Raw genomic sequence first — 27,575 nt, forward strand, 5'->3', positions numbered from 1 at the left:
CTTGAAAAAGGGGGTGGGAACTCTTGAGGTTAATTATGTCATTTACAAGAAAATTTTAACAAATGACAATTGTAACCATTATAAAATGGTGATTAAAGTAAATTTCTTAAACCCAGAATTTTAAACAAATTTCGTAGGTACTAAATTGTTTTTGAATCTACTATTAAACGTATGAATTTTGAAGTTATAAGACACGAGGGGAGAAAATGCATAAGATCGCCTTTATTACACTATGCAATCTGTTTTCTTATTATGCAGAAGTTATTCGATGGAACTTGCTATAATGGAAATAATCTTGAACATCCATATTTTATGCAAAATTTCAGAATCAAAAACTGAAAGTAAGGAAAACTGGGACAATATTTCTGCCCCTATTTTGCCGTTCAGCTTTTACTTTCATATGGACAAAACGGCGACACATTTTTTCCCGCGTTTCATATTTTTATTAATTATTTACGGTTCAAAAAGTAAGCTAACACTTACTTCTCCATGTTCTGAAAAATGAGATTATAAAATATAAAATACGCTAGGCATTTCTGTTAATTAAAAAAGGACTGAAAAGTTGCTCATATGACACAGATTCAATTGTAAATAAAAGATTTTTTGTCACACTACAGCGGATGTCACAAATTAACCGAAAGCGGAAATGAACGCTAGTATCGCTGATTTACGGTTGTCATTTCGATCAACGCTCAATAAATAAAATTTTAATAATATGTAAATTATAAAACTAAATTAGGTTATTCAATAGAAAATCATTATTTTTAGGAAAATTATTTTATTGAGATGATGAGAGAATTTGCTTATATAACTTTTCAGAACATTTCCACGTCGTGTGCTGTCTACAAAGAACATTTAATAGTTAACAGATATAACGTAATTTATCTATAAATTTCTTAATAATATAAAATATGTTTAGCAAATTTTTTTGGAAACGAATTTTATTATTTCTATTCCGGAAGTCATTTAATTCTCCTCAACTCATCACAGTGTTTTTGTTTCGTTATATGGTAGTATTGCCGAATTGTTCGCCGCTGAAATACATGTATCAGGGAGGTGTTTATGTGAAATGTGAAGGGAATTACTTCATTATTTACTATTTTATTTATTTGAGATATAGGTAAGAAACTTAATTTTGTTCTCGAAATAAACATATAAGGCATTTGTGTAAAAGTAAAATAATGATATTTCTTTGAGTAGATGCGTATTTTTTGGTAAATTTTCCGATATAAATTTAGCAACATTTTTTGTAGTTTAGTAACTGATGGTTGTAGAGTTTTCCGAAATATGTTTTAAGGTTTAAATTGCCATTACATATCTTGGAATATAATTTACTCATTTCAAAAACAATGTATTATGTCATTGTAAGCGTTCTGTATGTTGCCGTTATTTTTTTTTTTAATAATAAATAGGCAGTAATTTAAAAGCGAAGAAAAAATTTTAAAAATCTGGGATTTTTATATTACATATAGAGGGGCGTTTTTCTGACTTACACGTACATAACATACATGTTTCGAGAGCATTTGGGCTAATGCCTTTCTGGGCTAAAAATATTTAGAAAGAGTATATCTTTAGAATTTTCGATTGATAGTATCGCGTGTTGAAGATAAAAGTATTTTATTCTGTACAGTGTGTTGCCACTGCTGCCTTTGAAATCGTTGAGTTTTTAATAAAAATTGTCAAAAGTTTAAAAAATATAAAAGAGAAAATAAAAGACATTCCAAATTCAAGTTTCGGGCTTCCGGGTGCCCATATTCTGTTGGAGGACTATTTTATTCGAAATTTGATGGCTGTAGGTATTGTTTTTTCACAATGTGAGAAACATACATACATACAGGTTACCCTCGTGTAACATGGTACATAGGTTCCTAAAAAATGTGGTGTTTTGTGAAACCATGTTGTATGAAACCCAGAGCCAGTATAAAGAGGGTGGGGTTACATTCCGGAAACTTATTAAAAACAAATACTTTTTTTTTATTATGCATTACTTAAATTTTATTAACTCTGCACTGTGCTTGTGGCGTCCCACAGACGCCAGGGATGTTTCTTTTTTAATTCTTTTATAAGCGGATGCCTGAGCAAGCTTATGCTGCCGTCTACCTTTCTGTCAACTATAGACAAATAAATAGAAATCATCGAAACAACAATATTTTCATTTTAGTGCTGAGAGGAAGAGGTTATATGCTGGAGTCTAGAAGACGCCACATGACCGTTTTTGATTCTAAAGGTAAGTATTTTAAAATTTATATATTCTAGTGTTTTTAATTTATATTATCAACAGCTGTCTTTAGTAGTGTTTTTTTTTTTTTTTTTTTTTTTTTTTCTTAGTGATAGGTAAAAGAAATTGTTTTTGAATATATTTAATTTTAAATGTAAAAAGAATGTATTTTTTTTGGTATTTATAATTTTTATGGGTTACATTTGTTTTTATTATTTATTTTCTTACCTTTAGATTCAAAATGACTTGAATAAAAAAAATTTAAAAAAATTCAGTATGGCATATGAGCGGGACAGAGAAATAGTACTACATATGCTAATGGAAGAATATGAATCAGGTGATGAGTTTGATGATTATAGTGATGCAGAAGAAGCTAGAGTGGAAACAAGAGACGAAAACACAAACACCGAGCAAGATAAACTCCAATAATAGCGAAAGTGATGATTATATTGCCAATAATTATTTCCTAGGCCGGAAAAAATTATCAAAAGTTTGCCCACCTAAAAATAAAAAATATATGCACTCGGCGACATAATATTATCACTCATTTACCAGGGGTGAAAGGTGTCGCAAAAAATGCTCGAAAGCCGGAGCAATGTTGGGCATAATTTTTCGACAATGGCATGTTATCTAATATAGTTAAGTTCACAAATGAAAAGATACCCACAGTACAGGAAAATTATTCTCGGGAAAGGGATGCCCATTTAACTGACATAATTGAAATAAAAGCGCTTCTAGGCATATTACACATTTGTGCTTCTAGAAAGGACAATCATGCAAATACCAAGGAGATATGGTTCTCTGATAAAATGGTAGTTGAGTTATGCCATCTAATAATGTCTGAAAAACGATTTAGGTTCCTTTTATATTGTTTGAGGTTCGACAATAGCGATTTTTTACTTCAAAATAATCTTACTTTGGTTGGGATTATTTTGTCCGGAGAAAGAATAAGAGTGACATTCCTCCAGAGTTTACACATACAAAGAATCGGGAAGTAGGAACATCATTGTTTAGGTTTCAGAATTACTCTCATGTCTTATATAACTAAGAAAAACAAGGTGGTTCTGATTCTCCCCACTATGCATCATGATGATGTAATTGATGAATCATGTGAAAAAAACAAGCCCAAATGATAACCTTTGATAACTCAACTAAATCAGGAGTTAATACTGTTGACCAGTTGTGTAGCACTTACAATGTTGCCAGAAAATGAACAGATGCCCTATGGTCATATTTTATAGTATGATGAATGTAGCTGCTGTAAATGCTCAAATAATATATCGTGCAAATAACTTATTAGTCAGTACCAGGCACAGTGAGTTTTTAAAACTTTTGGGTAGCTTATGATTCCTTGCGTAGACATTCTCAATGTTCATCATGACCTAGAAACCTCAAGCAGGATATTCAGAGCATTTTCCCAGATGAGAGTACAGTTCAACGTACAGTAGAGGCTTGAACTACTAAAAGGCAGAGATGTCATGAATGTGGCCATTCCAAGAACAGATACACCAAGTAGAAATACTGCAGTTGTAAATATTTTTAGGTTTAGAAAACGCTCAGCAAATGTGCGTTGATTGCTAGTTTGTGCAACTAACTAAATGAAACAATTTTACTTGTATTTTTCATATGTATTTGAGTTAAGTTGAATAAAATTAAGTCTCACTCTAAATTGAAGTTTTGTTATTTTTGTTTGTAATATAATACCACAAATATATGTATGTTATTTTAATAATCCGTTTGCATTCATAAATTTTAGTTGAATAACCTAGATATATATTAGTACAGCAAAAATATACCTGGCGTCTGTTAGACACCGTGAGACCTTTAACGTAACAATATACCACGTGAGCACTGCAGGATTAAAAATATATATGCATGTACAACACAAAACAGAAAAAGATTACATATTTCAATTTAATGCAACTTAAGTTTAATAAATTTCTTCATTGTCATTGCTCAGTATAATCAACAGAAAAAAAAATTTTTTTTGGTGGAATGAGATTGCTTTCACTTTCAGAATTTCTTCATTTAAAGTTTTGGCATTTTCTTTCCTCTTTAAAAAATCTGTAATTTTAATTTGTGTACTAGTTCTTACCAGGTCATTTTCAATTTCTCGATATAGAGCTAAACAGTTTTGCCTTTTGAATTTTCGGCTTATTTCAGTGGAAGGGTCTGCACTCAAGAAAAATAACTCGAGGTTTTCAGCTAAGCATAGGCCTTCTTTTAATTTTTTTAATGTTAAATTATTAACTTCATAATTTTCATCAGTGGTAGTGTCTTATTGTGTATAACTTTTATAAAAAAATAGTGTATAAATTTTATAAAAGGGAAGAGCATAAAGAAAATCTAGTATTTACATATTAATGGAGTAAGATTGGATAACTTTGGTGATTAACAGCAATCTACTTGCTGCAAACCATTTGCCAACTGGCATTCACACTGTTTAATTCACACTGATTTAATGTCTTTCAAACATCACCATTCAATTGATTCAAATGAAACTTCATTTCATGCAAACTGCAAAAACTAATAGCATCATGTTCATTGTTGATAGAACACATAAACCCGTAATCACACTATAAACTCTGAGGGGGGGGAACTGCAGCTTATAGGTGTTCTTAAAGCTTGCAATAGTGATCAATTTGTATTATTAAGTTGGCAGCTTTCATTTCTTTTTAGCCCATTTTGGCTTTTTCTTCATTAACATGTAAACTGAAAGTTCAACTCAAGAAGCATTGTGGATAATTTTTGCAGGGGCTAAATCAAAACCAATTAAATGCCCAACTGTAATCAGCTATCAAAAAATTATTATTTCTCCTTCGTAAACATAGGATTCGTGTCCTTTGCTGTTAAATTTTAATTCTTAAATAGAGCAACAATCACCTAAAATAACTATGGATGTTGACTGTTGTATTCTCATTTCAGATGAAGTGAAAAATTCCTGCTTAGAAAAGATAGTTGTCTTCCATGTGTACCATTCTGCTTGATTATGGCTGATCCTTTATCAGGCATTGCAATTATAATATGCATCGCATTTGGTGTTTTAGTGAGTATTCTTTTGAGCTTTGGAAACATCTCATTTGTATGTCAATTAAATTTCGCCTGAAATTTTAGTTGTATTATGAAAATATTTCATTATTTGCATATTGTCTGATTATAAATTTATCTGGATATGGTTTGTGGAATACCTAATTCTTGAAATGCTAAATGTATATTTTTATCAGTAGACTGCAATTTTATGTGACAATAATTATAGGCAATCAAATTGTAACATAGTGTAATTTATAGTACATACTGCAATTTATAGTGTTTTTGACTTATTAGTATTTTATTAAATTTAATAATGATAATTTTAGTTTATGAGGTTGATCTTTACATTATGGTAACTTGGCGATTTTTTGGCGACCAACTCTCCTACAGCAACCCTCTATTTTTTTTTCCCCGCCGCCATTTTGTCTTCACGAAGTAAAGACATGTTTCTTTTCTTTTTATCTCCTGAACACTTCTTCCAACAATCTACTAGCCGAATTACACTTATGCTAGAAATTTTATCAAACAAAACTGCTTAATCATGACAAATATTCACTGCAAAATTAGGAAAAACTCCACAATACCATTCTCCTTGCGCATTTTTCAAAATAACACATACACATAAACCATGTACACGCCGACTTATTTTTACTTAAAAAAACATCCCAGAATTGCACAAAAATGGCATTCCGCACACTCTTCACTATATCCATATACACTGCTTTTTTCTAATAAATTACAAAAATTTCACGAAAATACATGACAATTTTCTCAATCTTTAAACCCGGTAAAAAGAACATATATGAAATTACATGATCGCGAAAAAGTATTTACCCTTTACAAATATGAACATTTCCACATATAAAATAAATAAAATATCCAAAAACTTCTACCTCTAAATCATCTATTACATTATACACGTCACCAACGAATTCATACCGCAAGCATTACAAATACTTAGTATCAAATATTTAAATTATTTCCATGCACGTTTATTTCAACTTAAACGTATACCAAATTCCTACAAGCATAAAATTCACAAAATAACTATCATTTCATTAAAATATCACTAAACCATGTACACGTCGACTTATTTTTACTTAAAAAAACATCCCAGGATTGCACAAAAATGGCATTGCGCACACTCTTCACTATATCCATGTACACTGCTTTTTTCTCATAAATTAGAAAAATTTCACGAAAATACATGACAATTTTCTCAATCTTTAAACCCGGTAAAAAGAACATATATGAAATTACATGATCGCGAAAAAGTATTTACCCTTTACAAATATCAACATTTCCACATATAAAATAAATAGAATATCCAAAAACTTTTACCTCTAAATCATCTATTACATTATACACGTCACCAACGAATTCATACCGCAAGCATTACAAATACTTAGTATCAAATATTTAAATTATTTCCATGCACGTTTATTTCAACTTAAGCGTATACCAAATTCCTACAAACATAAAATTCACAAAATAACTATCATTTCATTAAAATATAATTAAATTCAAAAACACTACTTAAAATATAAATGAGCACATACATTAAATTAATAAAAATTACCTTACAATCCTAATTACTTTAAACTAAATCATTGCTAATAACAATTTTCCCAATAATACCAAATTCCTTTCCACCTTACATTTACAACAATGCATAAAAATAATATCCTCAAATAATTAAAAATACTAACTTACCTAATCTTCTTCAGAATCTTGATTACGTGGCGGATACACTTTTCTTACTTCTGTTTCAGAATCTTTAAAATCATACTTATCTTTCAAAGCAAGATACTAGGTAAAATAAATAACATAATAAAACATCTTTATTTCTCTCTCGCACAACCTTAAAAAATATTTATTACTATCCTTTTCAATACCACTAAATACCCATTTCGAATTCACTTTAGTTACGGCCATGGGATCCAAAAATTCACAAACACTATTTCACACAACACAAAATAAAGCCAAATACAAAATTGCCAGATTTTTTCCCGATTAAAGAACAGTAATTCGTCCATTAATATCACATAACATATCCCATGATCTCTCATTTCCCTCACACAAAATAATGCGTAATCAGAACTGAATACTACTCACATTCTTAACAAAGTCTAACTAACCTAATCTTCTTCCGAATCTTCCTTACATGGTGGATACACTTTTATTATGGATTCAATAAAATTACTGAACGATTTTTTTTCCGAATTTGATAGAATTTGATAAAAAAAAAATTCTCTTTATCACATCTACAATTCACTTTAGACAGCGCCATACAATCCCAAAATTATTCAACCCTACTTCACACAACACACAATGAAGCTTAATACAAAATAATATACATCCACAGATACTTGTCCAAATTCCCCCCTTTTCCGATTAAAGAACCGTAATTCGTCCATTAATATCACATGACATATCCCATGATCTCTCATTTCCCCCACACAAAATAATGCGTAATCGGAACTGAGTACTGCTCACATTATTACCAAAGTCCCAGGTATCCTTTTATCGCCTCCAAAATGTCGCCAAACTACCAGTTACCATATTGTAAAGATCAACCGTTTATGATTGTGAGAAATGTATCAGAGGAAATTTTGAAAGTAATATTTGAGTTTGAACTAAAAATGTATTGTATGTGTGTGCTTTTTTAGAAATATGATTTCTTAAAAAGATATTTTGGTTGTTAATTAAGGTGTGAAATGTATTTGTTAATTTTTTTACAGACATTTGTATTACTCTTTATATTTGCAAACAGACAAATAAAAAGGTTTTCTCTGAAATCAAAATCTGGTCCTCATACTCCCATAGCTCAAGATGCACCGAAGGTATTATATGCTTATTTGCTATATTTTCAGTGATAAATTTTGAATTTTATAAAATCTGTGCTAGATAAAAAATTTTGTTTAGCTGACTGGAAAAGTAAATGTGCTAAATTTCAGTGAACTGAAGCAAACTGACTTTTTTTTTTTTTTTTTTAATGAAAATGTTTTTGTATGTTATGGACAGAGCTTATAATTGAATTTTGATTAAGCTAAAAATTTCTCATCATTAGAATTTTAAAAAAAATCTTACATTTATAATGCAATTATTTAATTTTCTGAGCTTATTTTCTAATTTCTCTGTAATAAATAGCTGTATAATCTTATTTCTTAAGCACACATGTGTATTTCATCATTCCAAATGAGAACTAATTTGGAATAAAAATATGCCAAGTTCTGGCCAGGATAGTTTTTATTCTAGTGCCTGTGTTTATAAATTAAGTTGTTGCTTTCACAAACGGTATTCAGACTGAATTATAATTGAGAAGCAGCAAGAATAACTAATGAATGTCTAAGTGAACTGCTTTTATTTTTTAGCTATCAAAATGAGCTGTTACTTGAATAATGAAAACTCTAGAATAAAAATTCAGAAACAAACTACTTGTTGCCATTCAGCATAAAAGAAATATAAATATGAATATTAAGAAAATGTTAATTTTACGAAATAATTAAACTCATGGTAAAATGTAAACTACTTGAAATTCAAAATAATTATTACTAATGCTATAATGCATGCATGCTGAACCATTACAAATTACTTGGAACTAAAGTTGAGCCTTAAGTATTTTCAAGCATTTCTAGGTACAGTCAAAAGTCTTTAATCCAGACTCATCAGGACTTCGGCGATTCCGGATTATGGGTTTTTCCGGATTATAGATCATCAGTTTTAATCTGGTAAGATGGCATGCAGAAATTATAAAATTAAAAATATGAAACCGTAATTTATGAAATAAAGAGCAATTATGATCTAAATGGTATCACAATTTACAAAAAAAAAAAAAAAAGCTTAATATTTATTTGTTTACTTTATTAAACATTTCTTTCAACGTGCTCATGCGTAAAGCATACATTGGGCATAGTCGAAATTAGAAAATTGCACCCAGAAAACTATTTGATGTGTATTCGTGATGTTTATAATGACGAGGAAATTGATTTAAATTATATCAAAGTACATCAAGATGAAACACTACATTTAGTGGGGAATTATAAGCCAAATAAAATAAATCATCTGCCCTAAAGATGAGGATAGTGCTGACAGATCAACTTCCAGTTCATTGCGCGCCCGCCGCGACATCCCCCCCCTTTCCCGCAGAGCAGCGTGAAATTGATAAACAGATTTCGGAATGGTTAAAGAAACAAATCACCTCTGTCATTTTCTTCATGCCATTATCCATTTTTTGCAGCAATTCGACTTTATGCTTAATGGACATCGAAACATGCTTTCGCTTTGTAGATCCTTTGGCAGCTCCAGAATTGAAAACTCTTTTTGACATAATCGAAAGTTCAAGCCTACTTTTTATTAAATTGCTCCAACAGTCTGCAAAAAATAATAAGCCGGATCCAATTAGAAAATTAACCGTTTGAGTCCAGCGAAGTGCTATTGAACTTCGCTTGTCATATGCCAAAAATACGGTGCTGCGCAATAGCGCTTCTCTTGTTTTGTAATGAGAATGCGAAGACGCTGCTGTTGGTTAGTATACTTTACGCAGTTATTGAGAGCAGTTGTAGTGATATGCGTAGCAGTTGTTTTATAGGAATTGGAAATTTTCATTTTTTTACCAAGTGTTATACTGATAATTATGAAATAACCCATGTCAAGTTCTGATTCATTTGAAAGTGACTATGTTATGAGAAGTGATAATGAAGAGTATAGTAATGACCTTGAAAGTGATAGTGGAAATGACATCATCATTCGTTCTAAGAGATTACGAGTTATTAGTGATAGCAGTGATGAAGTAACTGCAAGTACCTCCGAGGACGATATTACTGATGAGTTTCTACTCGTGGATACAATTTTTTCGAACGAATCAAATACTTTTTCTGAAGTACCTGGACCAAAGCATGCTCCTCCTCCTCCTGATGCGAAACCAATTGAATATTTCAATATTTTTTTTTTAAATTTTCAATAATTTTTTTTTTTTTTTTTTCAAGTATACTAACAGCAGCGTCTTCGCATTCTCGATACAAAACAAGAGAAGCGCTATCGTGCTGCGCCGTATGTTCGGCATACGACAAGTGAAGCGCGCGCCCTACTCAAACGGTTAAAGAACAACGCAATCTGCAGCATTAACTGAAATAGATAATTTTAGCTTAGCTTATACTGTCCGTTATACATTAAACGTGCATGGGTAAACGCATATGCGCATGCATTAAGGTATTATGCGCATTTGTAAACGCATTATGCGTTTACGCATGCCCAGAAAGTTTGTAGCTTTGAGGTCCGGATTATGGACGTCCATATTAAAGACTTTTGACTGTATATCTTTTAATATTTTTCTTTATTGAATTAAAAAAAGTAAGAAATGAAAGAAAATCTGAAAGGATTCAGATTTTAATGTCGTGCCAGAGAATTTGTTAAGGTTTTGTTTTTGCTAATCATTACATGTTACCTGTATGTTCTTGGACTCATTCCCACTAACAGGTTTTCTTTTGTCTTTTTCACACTTACATCATGTAACATTCAAGAGCAAAATCTCAAAATATTTAAAAACAGCATATCTTCTCAAATCAGTGTTAGGGGTTGCCATATATTTTTTTTTATTCCCTATATTATTTCTTTGAAAACTAATTGCTGGGCAGCCAGAAAGTTTTGGTAAAAAAAGAAAAAAAAGAAAAGAAAAGAAAAAGAAAGTGTATAGTGATTTTTATAAATTGTGCTAGCCTCATTTCATAAAAGTATTTTATATTTCTAATTAGACGTTTGAAGTCCATGAGTATTCTTTGGTAGCATATAACTTGGTCTCTATATAGAAGATGAAGTAGTGAATTCTCGCTATGAAGAATAAAGACTGCAGAAGAAAGGTTTAAATAACCTTTTTATTTAAACTAAATTAAAACAGATGCATGCATTTCATCCTCACAAATCACCATCACTTGTGGCTATGTAAATTAACAGAAAATAAAAATGTAACAAATCACTAGTAAATTAAGATATCTAAATGATTGGTTCCTTAGTTTAACTAACACTCAACTGCTGCACACAGCAAAGCCAAATAGAGAGATATCAGTATAACTGAAAGGTGTCTAATACTGGCTAGAGAGCTAAATTCAAACACGCAGCATAAATTCGGAACTAAGTCCACTATTATTACTACTACTTTTCGAACTCTTGAAATGCAGCTTAACATCTGCTTCTGAAACATGTTTAAATTTGAATACTACATCATACAAAATTTACATTCTGGCAGGAAATTGAAATCAGGAGGGAAAGGAAAGAAAACTAAAAATAATTAGTTAGAATAAAATAAATCCTTACAACATCTCGTGACTTAAATGCATTTTTATTTATATCAGTTAGATTAAAAAGTAGATGAAGTATTTTTAAGAACTGTGTTTATTTCGTTTTAGTCGCTTGTTTTGCTAGAAAAAATATTTTTAAGAACTGCATTTATTGCTTTTCAATCACTTGTTTTGATTCTTAGTAACAGAAAAGTTAAATCTGAAAGTTAAATATCTTATTCTTTACTGAATGGCAGATTGCTGGTGCATGGAGATAATAAATATTCTGTTTGAAGCAGTTGTGATGTGTTGCTTTCAGAAAGCTGAATTTGTAGATTAAAATTGAAAGAATTTAAATTGTGCCAAATGTCAACAAGTTCATTTTGGAGAGAAAAATGTGTTAATTTCAAAGTGGGGTAGAGGAGACTTTAAAGTACCCCTTTTATTATGGCGAAGTTGTTCTTTGATTTATCGCCAAGTTGTTGTTTTATTTATGGTAGCCTGAGTAGTTGAATGTTATGGAAACCCTATTATGATGCACATCATTCTGGGAAATTTTGAATCATGGTATGTTTTGTAAGCGTTCTTGTGGTGTGTGTTGGTTTGATTCTTTAGACTGTAGAATGGTCGAATGTAGTAAGAATAATTTGAATTTTCTGTACCATTTGGAGCGAAAGGGAAAAAGAGCTTTAATTGACTGGTGTGTAAATGAAAGTTTACTTAGTAGCCCTTATAAGTATCCTGTATGTAGGAAGGATATGCGTCTAGTTGAGCATAAAAACCGTTTAGATGGATTTAAATGGGTTTGTAAGAAGAAAGGTTTAGATGGTCACTATGTTAAGCGTTCGATCAGAAAGAGTATTTGGTTTGAAAAAAAGTCATTTGAGTATGATTGATATTTTGACTTTTACGTGGCTCTGGGTGTACGAAGCAAACTCGAAAATCATGGTAAGTGAATATTTGCTTTTGGTAGTGCTTAAACGTATAACATGTTTTCCCTTTTTTATGTTATTTTATTGTTTGGTTTAAAATTTATTTTATTGAGACTATGTATTTTTTGTTTGCCTATATTTTAGAATTTGGTGCTCCTTTGACTTTTTAAGTGAAAATATATCGATGTGTACATGGACAAAGTAAAGAAAGTGCGCAATGCAAGTTTGTGCAATTCTGGGATTTTTTTTAAGTGAAAATAGGTCGACGTGTACATGTATAAAGTTAAAAGAGTCTATTTTTGTGCATCCAAACCGAATGCCATTTTTGTGCAATTCGGGGATTTTTTTTTTTAAGTGAAAATAAGTCGATGTGTACATGGATACCAAGTTTGTACAATTGTTTGTCTTGTTATTTTGGCTTTGTGTAGCGGCGATGTTTGGCACAAAAAATGCCGCTTCACAAGCCAAAATAACGAGTCAAAGAATTGCACAAAATCGGTATCCATGTACCACCAAAAATCACCAAGTTTCGCCAAGGGGTACCCTAAACTATACCTTTACCTCAAAGTGTTCCAACTTCTTCCTTTCAGGTGGCTGAGTTTGCTAAAAAAAATTATTAAATTTATTCAAAATCAGAAATAAATCAAAACTAAATTGAAAATAAAAAATTTGGCTTGGAGGTACTCACTCATGTTCGGGTAGAGGACTATGTATATGAAAAATTCGATGGCTTTAAGGGACAGTTTGGAGCATTAGATTCAGACTGTATGTACACACATACAGACTTTTAATTTTTATTTTGAATACTATAATACATTCCAATGACATTTAATGGCAAAAATTTGTAAAGTAATTTGACAGTAAAGTTGACGAACTGTTTCACTTTGCTGAGTGAGCTTATGCCTGATTGGCAAAAAAAAAGAAGGAATTGTTAATGGAAATGTACCAGGGAAGTTCAATTTCCATTTTAGAGAAGAAAAGAATGTTTATCCTATCATGCTAAGAGCGAGTTTAATTTTTTGAAACAATTTTTATTTTAGTATTTCCTTAGTTGTGTAGAAATGAGGATTTAAAGAATATCCTGGTTGAATTAGAATCGAAAGAAATTAGTTGAGGGAGTTAACATTCGAGTCAATCAATTTTTTTTGATCCCACTCCATGTTTAATTATTTTCACTCTTTGCTCCAGGCTAACCAGTTCAGATCCCACTGCTCATTCGATTCTTTCCGCTGTTTGTTCCATGCTCACAAATTTCTCTTGATTCACCCCTCATTCCAAATCTTTTTCATCTAAGTAATTGTTGGTGAGCAGTGATGCATAAAACAGAGCTAATTCACTTCAGTGACTAAACTGATCTGATTCAATCCCATAGAAGAGCAGTTTTGCCAATCGTTACTGGTAGCCCTTGTGCCTTGGTGAATAGTGATCAACTTGAAAAAAGGCTCAGGTATATTTATGTACATTAGTCATGTTGGTGAGAAAGAGCATCATCTGTTTCTCTCTGTCAGAAATGCTACTGTCTTTAGCTATATAAAGTGGTAAACATTATATGAATAACTGGAGCTGCCCTTGTAGTGTTTTGCTCCCTCCCTCGCAGCTAATTGTGTAATGTCAGTAAGAAGAATATTAATAAAAGCTAATAAATAATACAAAGTGCAAAAATTGTATTATAAAAATCTGAATACAGTACAAAGTCTGAAATCTGGATGTTCAGAATTATTTAATATCTCACCATCAGACCAGTAGGTTTTTTTTTTCCCCTTTTTGAAAAAAATTTTCTGTAGCAAAATCTAGGAATGGAGAATAGTAGTTTCCATAAGAGATAATGTAATAGATAGAAGATAGTAGATAGAAGAACATTGACACAGATCTTAATGAATTATTAGTTAGAAAATTATTTTATACTTGACGCTTGGCAGCATATGAAATTGGTTATTTTATCAGATGATGCAAAATCTATCCTCATTATATAGGCACTTGTGCAGCTTATTATTACTTCAGTTAACCCTTTGACGCACACAATATTATTTTTATAATTTTTAAAACTAAAAGCTCTAGAAATTGAATATTATGATCCTAGAGACAAATAATATATGAATTAAAAAAAATCTACTCTTGCCCATTGTTCTGTGGGTGACAGTCGCACTGTGAAACCACCGCGCATCTAGGACTTTGAAATTTACTGAGGTAGTAGGAAAAAAAACTTACCTTTCTCCATGCGCGTTTCCAATAAATGGCGAAATTTATGAATTTTAAAAAAATGTATGGAAGAATTGCATTATATATAATTTTTTGCATTATTTTACAAATTAAATAGTCAGAAAAAATTAAAAAATAAATATTTATGTAATTTTCCTACAGCAGTGAAAATATAAGTACCTACATAATAAGGACAATTGGCTAAATGGATGAAATGGATCTAAATTTAACTAGTATATGTCCTGCGTTATTTAGTTTCTTTTGATCTGGCACATGAAATTTGTGGTTTTTTATGTTAATTAAGGGAAACTCGTTTTTTTTTTTTTTTTTTCTTTGGTACGGATTGTTTGTTTCCCAATCATTCCTAATTTTGTCGTATTTCGTCCCAAAATATTCAGAAAATATTTTTAATCTAAATAAAACTTTATGCAATTTTTATTTTTAATTATAGCAAAGTATATTTACATTAAATTTAAACCACAGGAAATAATTTATAAAATCACAATACTAGCTTGAGGAGCAAGTGTGTTGAGATCAGAGAAAAATCTCTGGAAAAGAAAGATTTTTTTACTGCGCGGGTGCATGCATTGTTTAGTAATAAAACAATTCTGTGGTTTCAAAACCCCTTATCTATATCCGGATAAAAATAAACATTCCTATTTGAGAAGCAAGCAAATGCCATTGTGAAGAGCAGTGGTTTCAAGGCACGACCACCGAGCCTCTAGAGCATTGTTCTCACAATGCTCTAGTGGCACAGTGGTCATGCCCCTGAAACCACAAAGCAAATGCCATACATATAGAAGGTTTTATATATATATACAGTTTAATTATTGCTATTGTTTATTGTTTTATGATAGAAATCATGAGTTGCAATAAATAACTTTTGAAATTTAAAGATGTTTATATTAATAAAAGGAAGTTATTTTGTCTCATTGAAAACGAATTTTAAAAGACATCCGATTTGAAGTACTAAGACCTAAAACATGTATGAATCATTTTGTGTTATTTAGAGGTAAAAGATCAGTAATCAATTGATTTTCACTGAAAAATTTCGGAAAGAAAAAGTGAAAAAAATTTGAAAATTGATGGTTTCAAGGCACGACCACTGCGCGTCAAAGGGTTAAAGTTACATCTCCATTTTATTCTTTCCCTAAAATTGTACATCCTTCATATTCAACCAGTGGTTTACAATGCTCTGCATGTGCTGAAATGCAGATATTACATAACCCTTTTAAAACCTGTTATAAATGTTTTGAAAAGTGGCAAGACCATTAAAAGTTTTTTAAATATTTTAACATAAAAACTTCTGTGTAGAGCACTGAAAGATCATGAAAGAGCATGTCTGCAGATGTTTTTAAAAAGGCTTGCTATAATTTATAGCTAACTCTTATATATCATAGTAACGATGACGATAGCTGCAAGATTTTCTAAAAGCAAATCAAAAAAATTTCAGAATCAGAACACAAAATTTTCCAGTTAATGGAATTCGGGAAGAAATATGTAAGAGTAATAATAAATGAAATTGATAAAACAGTTTTCCTTTGCAATAACAGAACACAATTATCGATCAATTAATGGATGGTGAAATTTATAGTATGGTTTTAATTCCAGAAAATATAGCTAGTGAAAGAAATGGCAGGCTGTTGAGGAGGGGGGGGGAAATTGATTCACAACTTATTGGGAATTTTTGACATGGCAATAGAAAGGTAGAAATTTGTAACTGAACAAGAAATTATAGCTATCTGATATAAAGTATTGGGGGGGGATTCAACAAAGTACATTGAAATTAAGGTTTTTATTAAACCTTAATTAAACAAATAAGTATTAATTAAACAATAAATATTGAGCATTTTTTATTAAAAAAATAAGTATTGAGCATTTTTCAAAATTTTGATTCCCATAGTCATATCATGCTTCATTATTTTATAAACAACTATTTAACTATTTCATATTTTTAATTTTGTAATTTCTACATGTCATCTCACTAGATTTAAACACATCTAAAATCCAGAAATTTCCAAAATCTGATCACCATAGTTCCAATGATTAAGGATCTCTAATTTTGTTCTGTAATGCCATATACTCGTAAATCTTCCTGTTAGTCTGTTTTTACTCATAAGCAGGCAACATTTGGTTTTTGTTAACTGACTGATTTACTCACTCTTAAGCATGATTCAGATGTTATGCTGCTAAAGTATATGCAATTGTGTGCTGCTTAGGAGTTCACTTACTTTTTTTTTTTTTTTTCCATGAATTTGCTGAGATTGCTGAACATTTCCCCCACAAAAATTAAGCTTAAATATTTGCTTTCAAATCAAGAATTATACAAATTTTAATAAAAATTTAAAAAAACTATTATTTTGGATTTGTTTTTTGGGGCAAGGAGAGAGGACAAAGCACACATTAAAGAGTTAAGTGATACAAGCTTTATATCTGTGCATAAACTGTGCTTCTCACCAAAATCATAGATTTGTATGCCATCAATGTTTTATAATCATATGTGTGTTTTCAGTGGCACATTTTAGTTGCAGTGGATTTCTTTGGATAATTTTAATAGAGTTTATTCAAACAGCTTGGAACTTCTAGTCTTTATATGAATTCTTAGACAGCAGCTTGTTTTTATTTGCAAATTTCAAAACTGAAATGTGAGAAGTTAATGAGCAATTTAATGACAATATTCTTTATAAGTTCCACTGCTCTGAAAATGATGAAAATCATTATACAGGTACATATTTAAAGACTGGACTGTCTGGAAAAATCTTCTTATGGAGTGCCACATCCTTGACTTTTTGGTACTTTCCGATTATCCACATTCCCTTTCCCCTTCTAAAAAGCTGCTTTGTCAAGCTAAGATACAAAAAACAACAGCCATTTTCAAAAATGGTGACCTACAAAGAATTTCAGAAAACGGCAATCGATTAACAAAATTAGAAACTTAAGAAACATCCATAATAGCATTTGAATTATTATGCGTTATATAAAATATAAACTTATATGTTTTAAACCAGGATTTTATTTTTCTGGAAAGTTAATGAATTGATTAAGGACAGTGTACACTGTATAGTCTTCCTTTTTTTTTTTTTTTTTTTTTTTTTTTTTTTGAGAAACCAGAAAAGGAGGAGAACCTTAAGAATTCTTAAAAATTTTCCTTGGCTTCTAATTTTATAAAACTACATTTTAACAAATCCATAACATTTTATATTCTTTAGATACTATGGGAGGATTTGAATCCTTGGTGCTAGTGCCCTGACTGGCTTTGTGTAAATCAGGTACTACTGACAGAACTCCTGTAAGGTGTAAGGCTCACTTTATTTTGGTGGCCAAACTTATGAGGTTGATATGCTGATCAGAAACTATATTTGTGATTTCTGAACTTTCTTGATTTGTCTTTTTATATATGCGACTCCTTCATTTTGAGTATGATTATTTATTAAATTTTTGTAAGTTAAGGCAGGATTTTATCAACTTAGACATATGAATGGCTGTTTGTTACATCAGAAGAATATTTTTGTCAGTTTTAATTGAATAGTATTCTAAGTGGGAAATAATGTTCATTGCTTTCTGTTCAAAAATAACGTACTTATTGTTTTAATTATACATATTATGTGCTTTCATTTGAAGCATATTTTATACTTAAGCACCTGTATGTTGGGTAAGCATAAGTGATTAATTGTCAAAATGTTTTTTAAATACCCTGTCGTGCCACATTTACATAGTTAAATTATTTCAGTTGTACTTGCTTTTAAATTGCTTCTTTTATATTAAAAATAAATATTCTGTTTTTCAGTCATAACATATTTATAAGGCATAATTTAGGTTTTGTCTGTATTTTAAAGGATATTTTTTATATGTTAATGTAATAAATATTTCTTTCTTTTTCTTTTTAACAGAGCATGCAAAATGAAATAAATCGTAGATTTGATATTGTAAAAACTATTTGTTATCAACCAACTTTATTAAAAAAGTCAGATGAAATTTACTTCCAAGACGAGCATTCCTGTCATAGTAAGTATTCCACGCTTGAGTTTTAAATATCAAAATCATTATTATAGTGATATATTTGATGTAATATACGATTTTGCTATATCACATGTCTTTCTGAGATTTAAAATTTTGAAAGTAATGATAAAAACTTCCTCCAAAGTTAACATACTACAATCCAAATCTTAAACTCTGCTGACAGCCACAACCATTTGACTGCAAATCCACACAAGAACTATCAGAAATGCCCTTCTTCGTCCGAGTTCTCATAGCAGCTTGCATTTTGGACTCTGTTTTAAAAGTCCCACAGAAATTCCAAAAATACGCTTCAATCGTCATAAACACACCAGTGAACAAAAGACTTGTTAACAACTCCAACATTGTACCTTTTACTTTCCACACAATCTAAAAATACGCGAATAAATTTACTTTCCACACAATCTAAAATACGCGACTGAAATCTTGCCATCACATCTATCATTGCAATGTAGGCCATTTCAAAACACGCACGACATGAACCAATGAGCAATTAAACAACTCCAGGAAAAGATTTTTCAACATCAACAGGGTTGCCATACAACATGCAATCACGCCAAAAACCAGCGCAGAACACATATTACCGCATGTAGTAATATGTGTTCTGCGCTGGTTTTAGGGCGCATATAAGAGTAGATCCCATAACTTTTTTTTTGTATTTCTAAGTGATTTATGAAATTATAAAAAGCTTAGAATATATTTTAAGATAAATCATTTTGTAAAGTATTTGATTTCTGCATTACGTTTTTAAAAATTCAAAATCAGCATTCTTCTCTAGTATCATTTTGTAATTAATTCAATCAATGTACAGTAGCTATAGCATATTGAACTTTAAATGTTTATAACAAACACAAATACCAGGGTTCGTAGCGGTCCTTACAAGTGCTTATAAGTCCTTATATTTGAAAATAAAATATAAAGGCCCTTATAGGTGCTTACTTTTTCTTTAAAGCCCTTATTTATTTATTTATTTTATTTTATTTATTTATTTTTTTTTGTTTTGTTTTTAGTGTTTATTTTTTGCTTTCAGTGCTTTTTTTTAATCCCCCCCTTTTTTTTTTTTTTTTTTTTTTTAATGAATGCGCATTTTTTTCCCGTACTAAAGCCGAAACTAACTAAACAACTTTTGTTTCTTAAATGCAACGTCAGATGGTGAATCATGCTCCCGGAAATTGCTTTTCCCCCTTTCTTTTCATAGCTGTAACCTATGGTGCACGCAAGAGTACAGACAGGTGCACGTCGTTCTATTGGTCAAAGAATTGCGAAAATGGTAGAATATTCCGGTACATTCGGTATTCTTTTCCTCCCACGCAAATACTACACACGTTTGAATTTCTATAAAGATTTTAATAATTTACATTCTTGTTCCGCGTGGTCAGTTCATTTTCGTGTTTATTTTGATCGTTATGCTTATATTATGAGCATATGCATGAATATTTATAATAATATAGTTGCAGTAACTGCTGAAGTATAGATAAACTTCCAAAAATTGGGTCTGTTTTTACACAGATTAGCTTTCTGGGGAAGAATATTCGGAATGGCTTAAATAAAAAGAAAGTAATCGACTAGTAAAAAAAAAAAAAAAATTCCAATACATTTTACAGTACGGAGGTTTGGAGGTTCTCCCCTTTCTCCGCAAAATCTCTATTATTGAAGCACCGGACTTATTTTTTGTCACTGTCCAATCTGGATTGAATAGGACTAAAAGTTCTTGCGGTCTACCCAACCCAAGCAAAGATTGATTCTATTCCGGAAATTTAACCCAGTCTGTTGAAAATTAGAATCAGAAACATCCCAGATTAGTAAGTCTCTTTCTTTTCCTTTATTTAGTTCTTTATTCTCCGAATACCGGCAGCTGTTGATTCTGATTGCGTAATATCACATGTGAAGAATACAATTGCGCAATATGCGGCACGTATTGCGCAATAACGTTTGCGGTATTTTGCAGAGATAATTAATTTTGATGTTCAGTCTGAGATTTGTTTATGAACACTTAACAGAGTTTTACTGTGCTTTCTAAGCAGAATGTATCTCAGTTCCGTTGGTCTATTTTTATATGATGCACAAATCGAAATGTCAGAATCATTTATTTAGCCGAGATTGCCGAGTAATCGGGTTAGTTAAGTTTATACTGTTAAAGGAAACTGCATGAAGCAATTTCCCATCTTCTGATTTCAGAAATGTGCTTCTTTGTTACTTAAATTACTTTGCTTGAAATATATGTAAAGGAAAAACTGTTGTGCAATGAAAATTTAGAAAATGTTCAGAATTTTGGTTTAAGTTAAATTATTTAAATATTAATATGAGTAAAAAAATAAATTGTATTTATTATTAGGTGCCAAAAGAATACAATTAATATGGCTTATTATTATTAATTTTCTATATTTTGAACTGAAATTTCATCTTTAAATCTTGTAATATAGTTTAGTTTTGCATAGTTTTTTTTCTCTCATTGTAAACTAATTCTGTAAATTGAACTGTCATTTAAAATTAAAAAAAAAAAAAAAAAGTTAATTGTTTTCCATGGTTGAGGTAATGCTCATTTTCTTAATAAATATTGCATTGCTCATATTTTAAATTACAAGTCTAATTTTTCTTTTAAGGTTATGCAGTTGTGTATAATGTAATTAGACAGGTGCTTATTTTTTCCTTAAAATGTTCTTGAAAAGTGCTTATAGGTGCTTATTTTTTTAACTAAAATGTGTCTATGAACCCTGAATACAGAGAAAAATTGTTTTCAAGAGTTAATGTGCATAATTGAACAAAAAAAAAGCAATACTATGTATATCAATACATAAGCTAAAAATTTTAAGCTGATAGAGTTTAAAGATCAGCTTATATATTAATTCAAAATGATTTGCAGATAATTTTATCTCAGAAATGATATTATAAGTCTAATAATTGAAAAAGTTTGATATTCATTTTATTTAATCATAATATGTATTAATTAAATTTCTCATTATTGCCATCCAACTTCACATTCAAAGCAATTCTTGAAAGTGCCTCTCTGCTGAAGGCAATACCACAATGTCATTGTTCATCATTTCACCATTCGTATATGTCATTCACCTCATATATATTGGATCATTCAGAAAGTTTTGCAGTTTCTTGATAAATGCAAGTGAAGCAATACAAAATATAAGAACATTGAATAAGCTTAATTTTGTTCTGTGATTTTTGCTATCTAACAGCTGAAAAATTCTTTTGGTACTATTCAGTTTTGAGGGCTGTAAAAAATTGCCAAACTATTGTTGATGCCAGTGCTGCCAAAATAATTGCGGCAACCCTAACACAAGAAAGGAAGTATAATAGTAAATAACTATCTAAGATGGATGTATTAATTTAGATGAAAAGTTAATTTCATATAATACTTTTTTATTATTATAATTTATATAAAAAAGGCTAACATGACTGAATGTAAGCATAAGAGTAAATAACTAGTTCAGATCATTATTATAATTTATATAAAAATTTCTAAACATAACTGAATGAATGCATCGCTATTTTGCTACCGAGTTATCGCTAAAGCATAATTTCATCTCGTTGGTTGTTCAAACATAATTTTCTATAATGAATGATGCCTTTTCTATGAAATGATTCTCTGTAAAGTGCAGAATCGCCCATTTATTTGTTTGCTGCTTTTTACAAGGGTAAAAACAATTGGATTTTTGTCAATTTTCTTTTACTTTTTAAGTGAAAATAGGTTGATGTGTACATAGATAAAGTCAAGGGTCTGCACAGTGCCATTTTTGTGCAATTCTGGGATTTTTTTTTTTTTTTTTTTAAGTGAAAATAGGTCAATGTATACATGGATACCAAGTATATTTAGTTCTTAAAAAAGCATCAAGCAGTGGGTGATTCTACACTTTACTCAAAATTCTATTGCAGACTTTTCGTCACGGGCACTTCCCAAATTGTTAAATCCATAGGATATTAAAAAAAAAAAAGATTTAAAAATTAAACTAGTATTTCAATGGCGTCTTAAGAAATACAGAACTATATAAACTTATATAGACTTACGGAATCTGAAATCAGCACGTACGCTAGATTTGACACGCTGTTTAAATGGGCGCGTTTGTTAGATTTGGTGCTTTTGCACATACATTTTCGCTGCAATTTTTTTACGGTCTTCAAAACTGAATAGTACCATTCTTTTTTAAAATAAATCGTTCGATGTATTTGTTAAAAAGTTATTGAAGTACTGCATAATACTCTCCAGTTCCCAGCCATTCAGAGAATTTTGAAGTGATATGAAGAGAATAAAACCCATAGGGCCAAAGTCTAGTGACTATGAGGAGGGGGGAAGGTAACACATAATACCCAATGAGTTTTTGTCTGAGAATTATCAAAATGTGAGGCCACATATTGTCATAATGGAAGAGAACACATCGATGGTGCTTTGCTTCCATTTTAAAACCACCATTTGGGAACAGTATTCTTTTGAATTATTGTGTCATTTGGTGGCAATAGTTCATAGTGTACAATACAACAGTTCATAAACTTTCAGTTTTGTGCACCGAAAAATCTGCCTTCTTGCCCCTTGGCCGAAATTGCTTGTTTTTGTGTAGAAACTCCAATTTTAATTGTAAAATTTTTTTTAAATTGTTTTAATTGTATTTGGTGTTTTAATTTTTTCATAAAGATTTTGAGGTTTTAGGTATTTTTGCATTGTCACGAAGTGAGAACTGAATTAATTGAATGAGAAATATATCTCAAATGAAATTCAAGGAAATAAGTTTAAATGAAATGCAGGAAAAAATACGTATAATTTAATATTTCATACAAGGAAGTCATGTGGTTTGCATATGAGATTTTGCATATAGTTGACAGCCTGTCTACTATTTTTAGCTGGTCTGATAGGCTCAACTAAGTTAAGTAACCAGTTATTTGCGTTTTTATCAATATATAGCTAGATTTATAAAGTGGTTTTAATTCAGCTTGTAAATGTGTTTTCAGTTTGGACTGAATTTTTGCAGCTAAATTTTGCTTTTTGCTTTAACCACAAATTTTATTACATTTGGAAATATGTATGGTGATTTAGTGTAAAACAGAATAAATAAATGTGAAACATTTAAAAAAAGGGGGTATATTTCTACTGTATGTATTTATCAAAGAAGACTTCATTTCAGCAAAGCATGTTTTCCTGAAATAACACTTCATGATTAATATATTTTTACCTGTTTCTATTCTTTTTTTTCTTTTTTTTTTTTTTTTTTTTTTTTTTGAGTAGAATTTGTTTGATTACTATATGGACATAGTCATAAGCACAACTAAAGAACATCTGCATTTTTTAAAGTGTATTTTGTGTTTTTGAGATGTTTCACAAAAAACAATAATAGTTTTTATAATTATTCAGAAATAGTATATATTTTATAAATTTACAGTTGTATAAGTATATAGATCTCATTAAATTAATTGTCATAACATTTAATTTTTTATAGTGCCTGCTCATTTGTACAGAATGAAAGCTTTGGATTCAGTACCTATTCTAGGTAATTGCAGCATCTTAATCTAAGTATTTTATTCATATTTAATGTTTATTGTATTAATATAACAACTGTTAGCTTTATGTAAGGTGGATAACAGAAGTTTTGTTTCAGTTACATAGTTTGAGAATGTAATATAAATTGGGAATTCATTGCATCAGCTTTTATTTGCAAAATTGTTGGGCCAATGAATTGTCATATGATATATAGTGTTATTGAACCTATCTGAAGTATGTATGACAGACAGTGCCAATCCTAGACCATCAGCCATCAACATTCCAATTAAAATTGGTCGCCCTTTTTTACAAAAATGTTATATGTTTGATAATCATTTCATCATCCTTAAATTTGGCCACCCATTTGCTATGCACCATATGGCCCCTTGCTAGGATCGACCCTTATAACCGAAGACTGCAGCCTTAGAAGTAATGGAGAAGCTGTCAACAATTTTTGTAGCAGTATGAGTTGAGGTTATTTCTCTGATAAGATCTCCTGTCTTGCTTGTTGTTACCAGCCCAGTCACATGCTGATTACATATAAAAATGTATGTGCATTATGCATAATTAAAATGCTTTTTAAAACTTATCACAGTTAAATTTTAGAAGCATTAGCAGTTAGCAATAATCATAAAGTAAGATATTAATAAATGCCTCTAAGTAGCAATGGTAGGTATGAGGATGTAATTTCAAAGCAATTAGTTCTTTTGCACTACTTAAATTTGGATGGATAATTTTAGTGATAATAGTAAAATCCTAACTGTAATCACATACAACTTTAATTCTTTAATAATATAAAATGATGTTAAATGTAATATATAGCATTTTCTATAATCATCCAATTAAAAAAATAACTGACAAAAATTGAAAAAAACAATGGGTTCACTTCTGGATAAAATTTCTAAAATTATCTGTACTTAATTAAAAGAGTGTAATAAATTATTGCATAAATATGAACAGTACTAAAAATAAAAATTTCATTGGAAATTAAAAAAATTAGACTTCATAAAGACAGTTTAAAGTACAAAATCTCTTGTTTCTCCCAAAATAATTACCTCATAGTTTTCCATCCATATTATCAGAAATCTTGATAAGAATTATGAGAATTAGGAAGTATATTATACAGAAAATACAAAATAAACTTTTACATCATAAGGAGAATTTTATATATTAAATTTTAGAATTTTAAGGGGTGATAGATTTTTATTTTTATCTCCTAAATGAGCTGGATACAGACAATATCATTCCACTGTCCAACAGGTATCTTATATTAGTCAAGCCATTAAGGATTTTTAGACAATCGCTTACCTTTTCTTGGCAACATTTATAGACTTTGAATCAGTTTATGATAAAGTATGACGACTATGTACTCTTCAGAAATTACAGAACTTGGGAATAAATAGCAGGATGTTTTTGTGGATTAAGAATATCTCATCACGGCATTTTTCTGCTGTTGGATATGGCTGTGACATTTCTAGATTTAAACAGACTGAGACTGGCCTCCCATAGAGAACAATCATCAACCCAATTCTTTTTAATGTTTTTATTAACGATTTACTGAACACTCTGCTACCGTGGGTCGATTCTGCTCTTTTTGTTAATGATTTGGTTATTTGAAGCAGGATGGTTTAAATGTGACTCTTAATAGTGCTTTGAAAGAGCTGGAATATTGGTGTCTAAAATATGGTATGAGAGTAAATCAGGATGAGAGCACATGCCAGTTCTTCATTCTGAACAGACATCCTTTTACTCCAAAGTTGACATATAAGGTAGTGGATGTTCAACATAATGATTCGACAAAATATTTGAGTTGCATCCTTGATCCATGTTTAAGTTGGAGGAAACATATGGAACATTTGGAAAAAAAAAAAGCCATGAGAAGCTCTGTCTTAAAACGTATGTGATAGAGACGGTATCAAAGTGGGGGTGTGATAGAGAGACATTGACGACTACTTACAAGTTATACGTTCAACCAGTTGTTGGTTATTGTAGCGAGATCCTCATCATGGCTTCGAAGAATGTAGTACAGATTCTCAAAGTCTTTCAGAACCAAGTGTTTTGCATAATTACTGGAGCAGTGAGATCTACTCCTATTCTTACATTGCAGCTTTTGACAGGTGTGGAACCTGTTCATGATTGTATTAAGAGAAAAGCAATTCTCTTATACCAGAAGCTGGTACGTTTGTTTGCCCAACAACCCTTTGGGAAACTATAATAATGAAATTTCTAGAAATCTTAAAACTCAAATTTGCTTTATCCAGGCTGCTCAGAGAGAATCTGATGCTTTGGAATTGAGCCGGAATGATCTAATTTTACCTCCTCCTTATTGACCCTTAGATTTTTTTAATATAAATCTTACCATATTCAAAGAGTTGTTAAAAACAAAATGAGCGATTCACAAATACAATCTATTGCAATGGAAACTATTGGGGTTTGCTATCCTCAAAATGAGTGGCTGCATGTCTACACCAATGGCTCTATGTTAGAGAAAACACGCAGTGCTGGAACAGGTATCTATAGCAAGCTTTTCAGTTTCTACTTAACCAGTGGCCCCTTTTAGTGCTGCCTTTAATGGGGGAAATCAAAGTTATTGCTGTGGCTATTCAACAACTGTTGATTCGTAGCTCTTGTAAAAGCAGTCATATTGTCAGATTCCAAAAGTGTGCTTCATTCGTTTCTGAATAGTTAAAAAGTTCCCAAAGAATCTTAGACTGTAGGCCTTTGCTTAAGGCAATGGTATACAGAATTTCTGTCTAATGGATTCCAGCCCGCTGTGGAATTATGGGAAATGATAAAGCTGATACATTGGCTAAGAAAGAAACTTTGATAATGCAACGCATTAATCAAACACTTTCCTTTCATACGACTCAGTTTGTTAACCTGACTCTTCAGAAAATTCTGAACCTTTTTGCGATAGTGCACCTTTGTTTAAGACGCTCGTGAGGAATGGAAGGGAATCAAAAGCAGTCACCGTACAGGATTGAGGTTTCGCATCGCTAAGCCTAATTTTATTTTTTAAAAAAATCAGAAAAAAAAAGTTTCACTTCTAGCATCGTAATTTTTGGTATCATTTTAGGTTATTACTTGAGCTCTTTTATATATTAAAATTAGCACTTAATAACATTTCTTTATTTTACATGAAAATATACATAAAAATTTCCTTATCTTGTAAAATAATTTTCAGAAGCACTATTCAAAGAATTCCAAAGTTTTAATTGATAAAATCTATCAATAAAGTTTTAAATTAATAAAACTACGCAATTAAGACTATTTACAGTAAGAAGCAACAAAATTTAAAATGAAGACTGAGTGTGGTAAATCTCGAACCACTGAGAAGTATTACTTTCTAACTCTTTAGAAAAAGAATCATCACTCTCATCTGCGTTAGTAAATGGGTCATTATCCATACGAGGATATTCTTC

At 30.6% G+C, this 27,575-nt stretch overlaps 2 protein-coding genes across 3 annotated transcripts in view; one reads left to right on the plus strand and one right to left on the minus strand.

Moving 5' to 3' along the window:
* The window catches only part of LOC118200363 (SHC-transforming protein 1-like), a 54,547-nt gene extending 53,906 nt beyond the window's left edge, over positions 1-641 (minus strand). Inside the window, exon 1 of the mRNA XM_035372324.2 lies at positions 484-641. The gene's annotated coding sequence lies outside the window, so the exon portion shown is untranslated. The remainder of the gene's footprint in view (positions 1-483) is intronic.
* Positions 642-1,004: 363 nt separating this feature from the next.
* Positions 1,005-27,575, plus strand: part of LOC118182415 (lipid transport auxiliary protein 1-like) — an 80,770-nt gene continuing 54,199 nt past the window's right edge. Inside the window, exons 1-6 of one of the 2 annotated variants that reach the window (XM_085810423.1) lie at positions 1,016-1,120; positions 2,162-2,227; positions 5,144-5,264; positions 7,990-8,091; positions 18,545-18,659; positions 24,113-24,163. In XM_085810423.1, the coding sequence (XP_085666549.1) occupies positions 5,208-5,264; positions 7,990-8,091; positions 18,545-18,659; positions 24,113-24,163 (325 nt within the window). In that variant the 5' untranslated portion in view covers positions 1,016-1,120; positions 2,162-2,227; positions 5,144-5,207. Of the gene's footprint in view, positions 1,121-2,161; positions 2,228-5,143; positions 5,265-7,989; positions 8,092-18,544; positions 18,660-24,112; positions 24,164-27,575 lie in introns of both variants that reach the window. The other variant, XM_085810422.1, reaches the window with a different exon arrangement.

This window comes from Stegodyphus dumicola, chromosome 2, assembly GCF_044657685.1.
Source record: "Stegodyphus dumicola isolate Sdum_Otavi_A_Nest chromosome 2, ASM4465768v1".
Taxonomy (NCBI): domain Eukaryota; kingdom Metazoa; phylum Arthropoda; class Arachnida; order Araneae; family Eresidae; genus Stegodyphus; species Stegodyphus dumicola.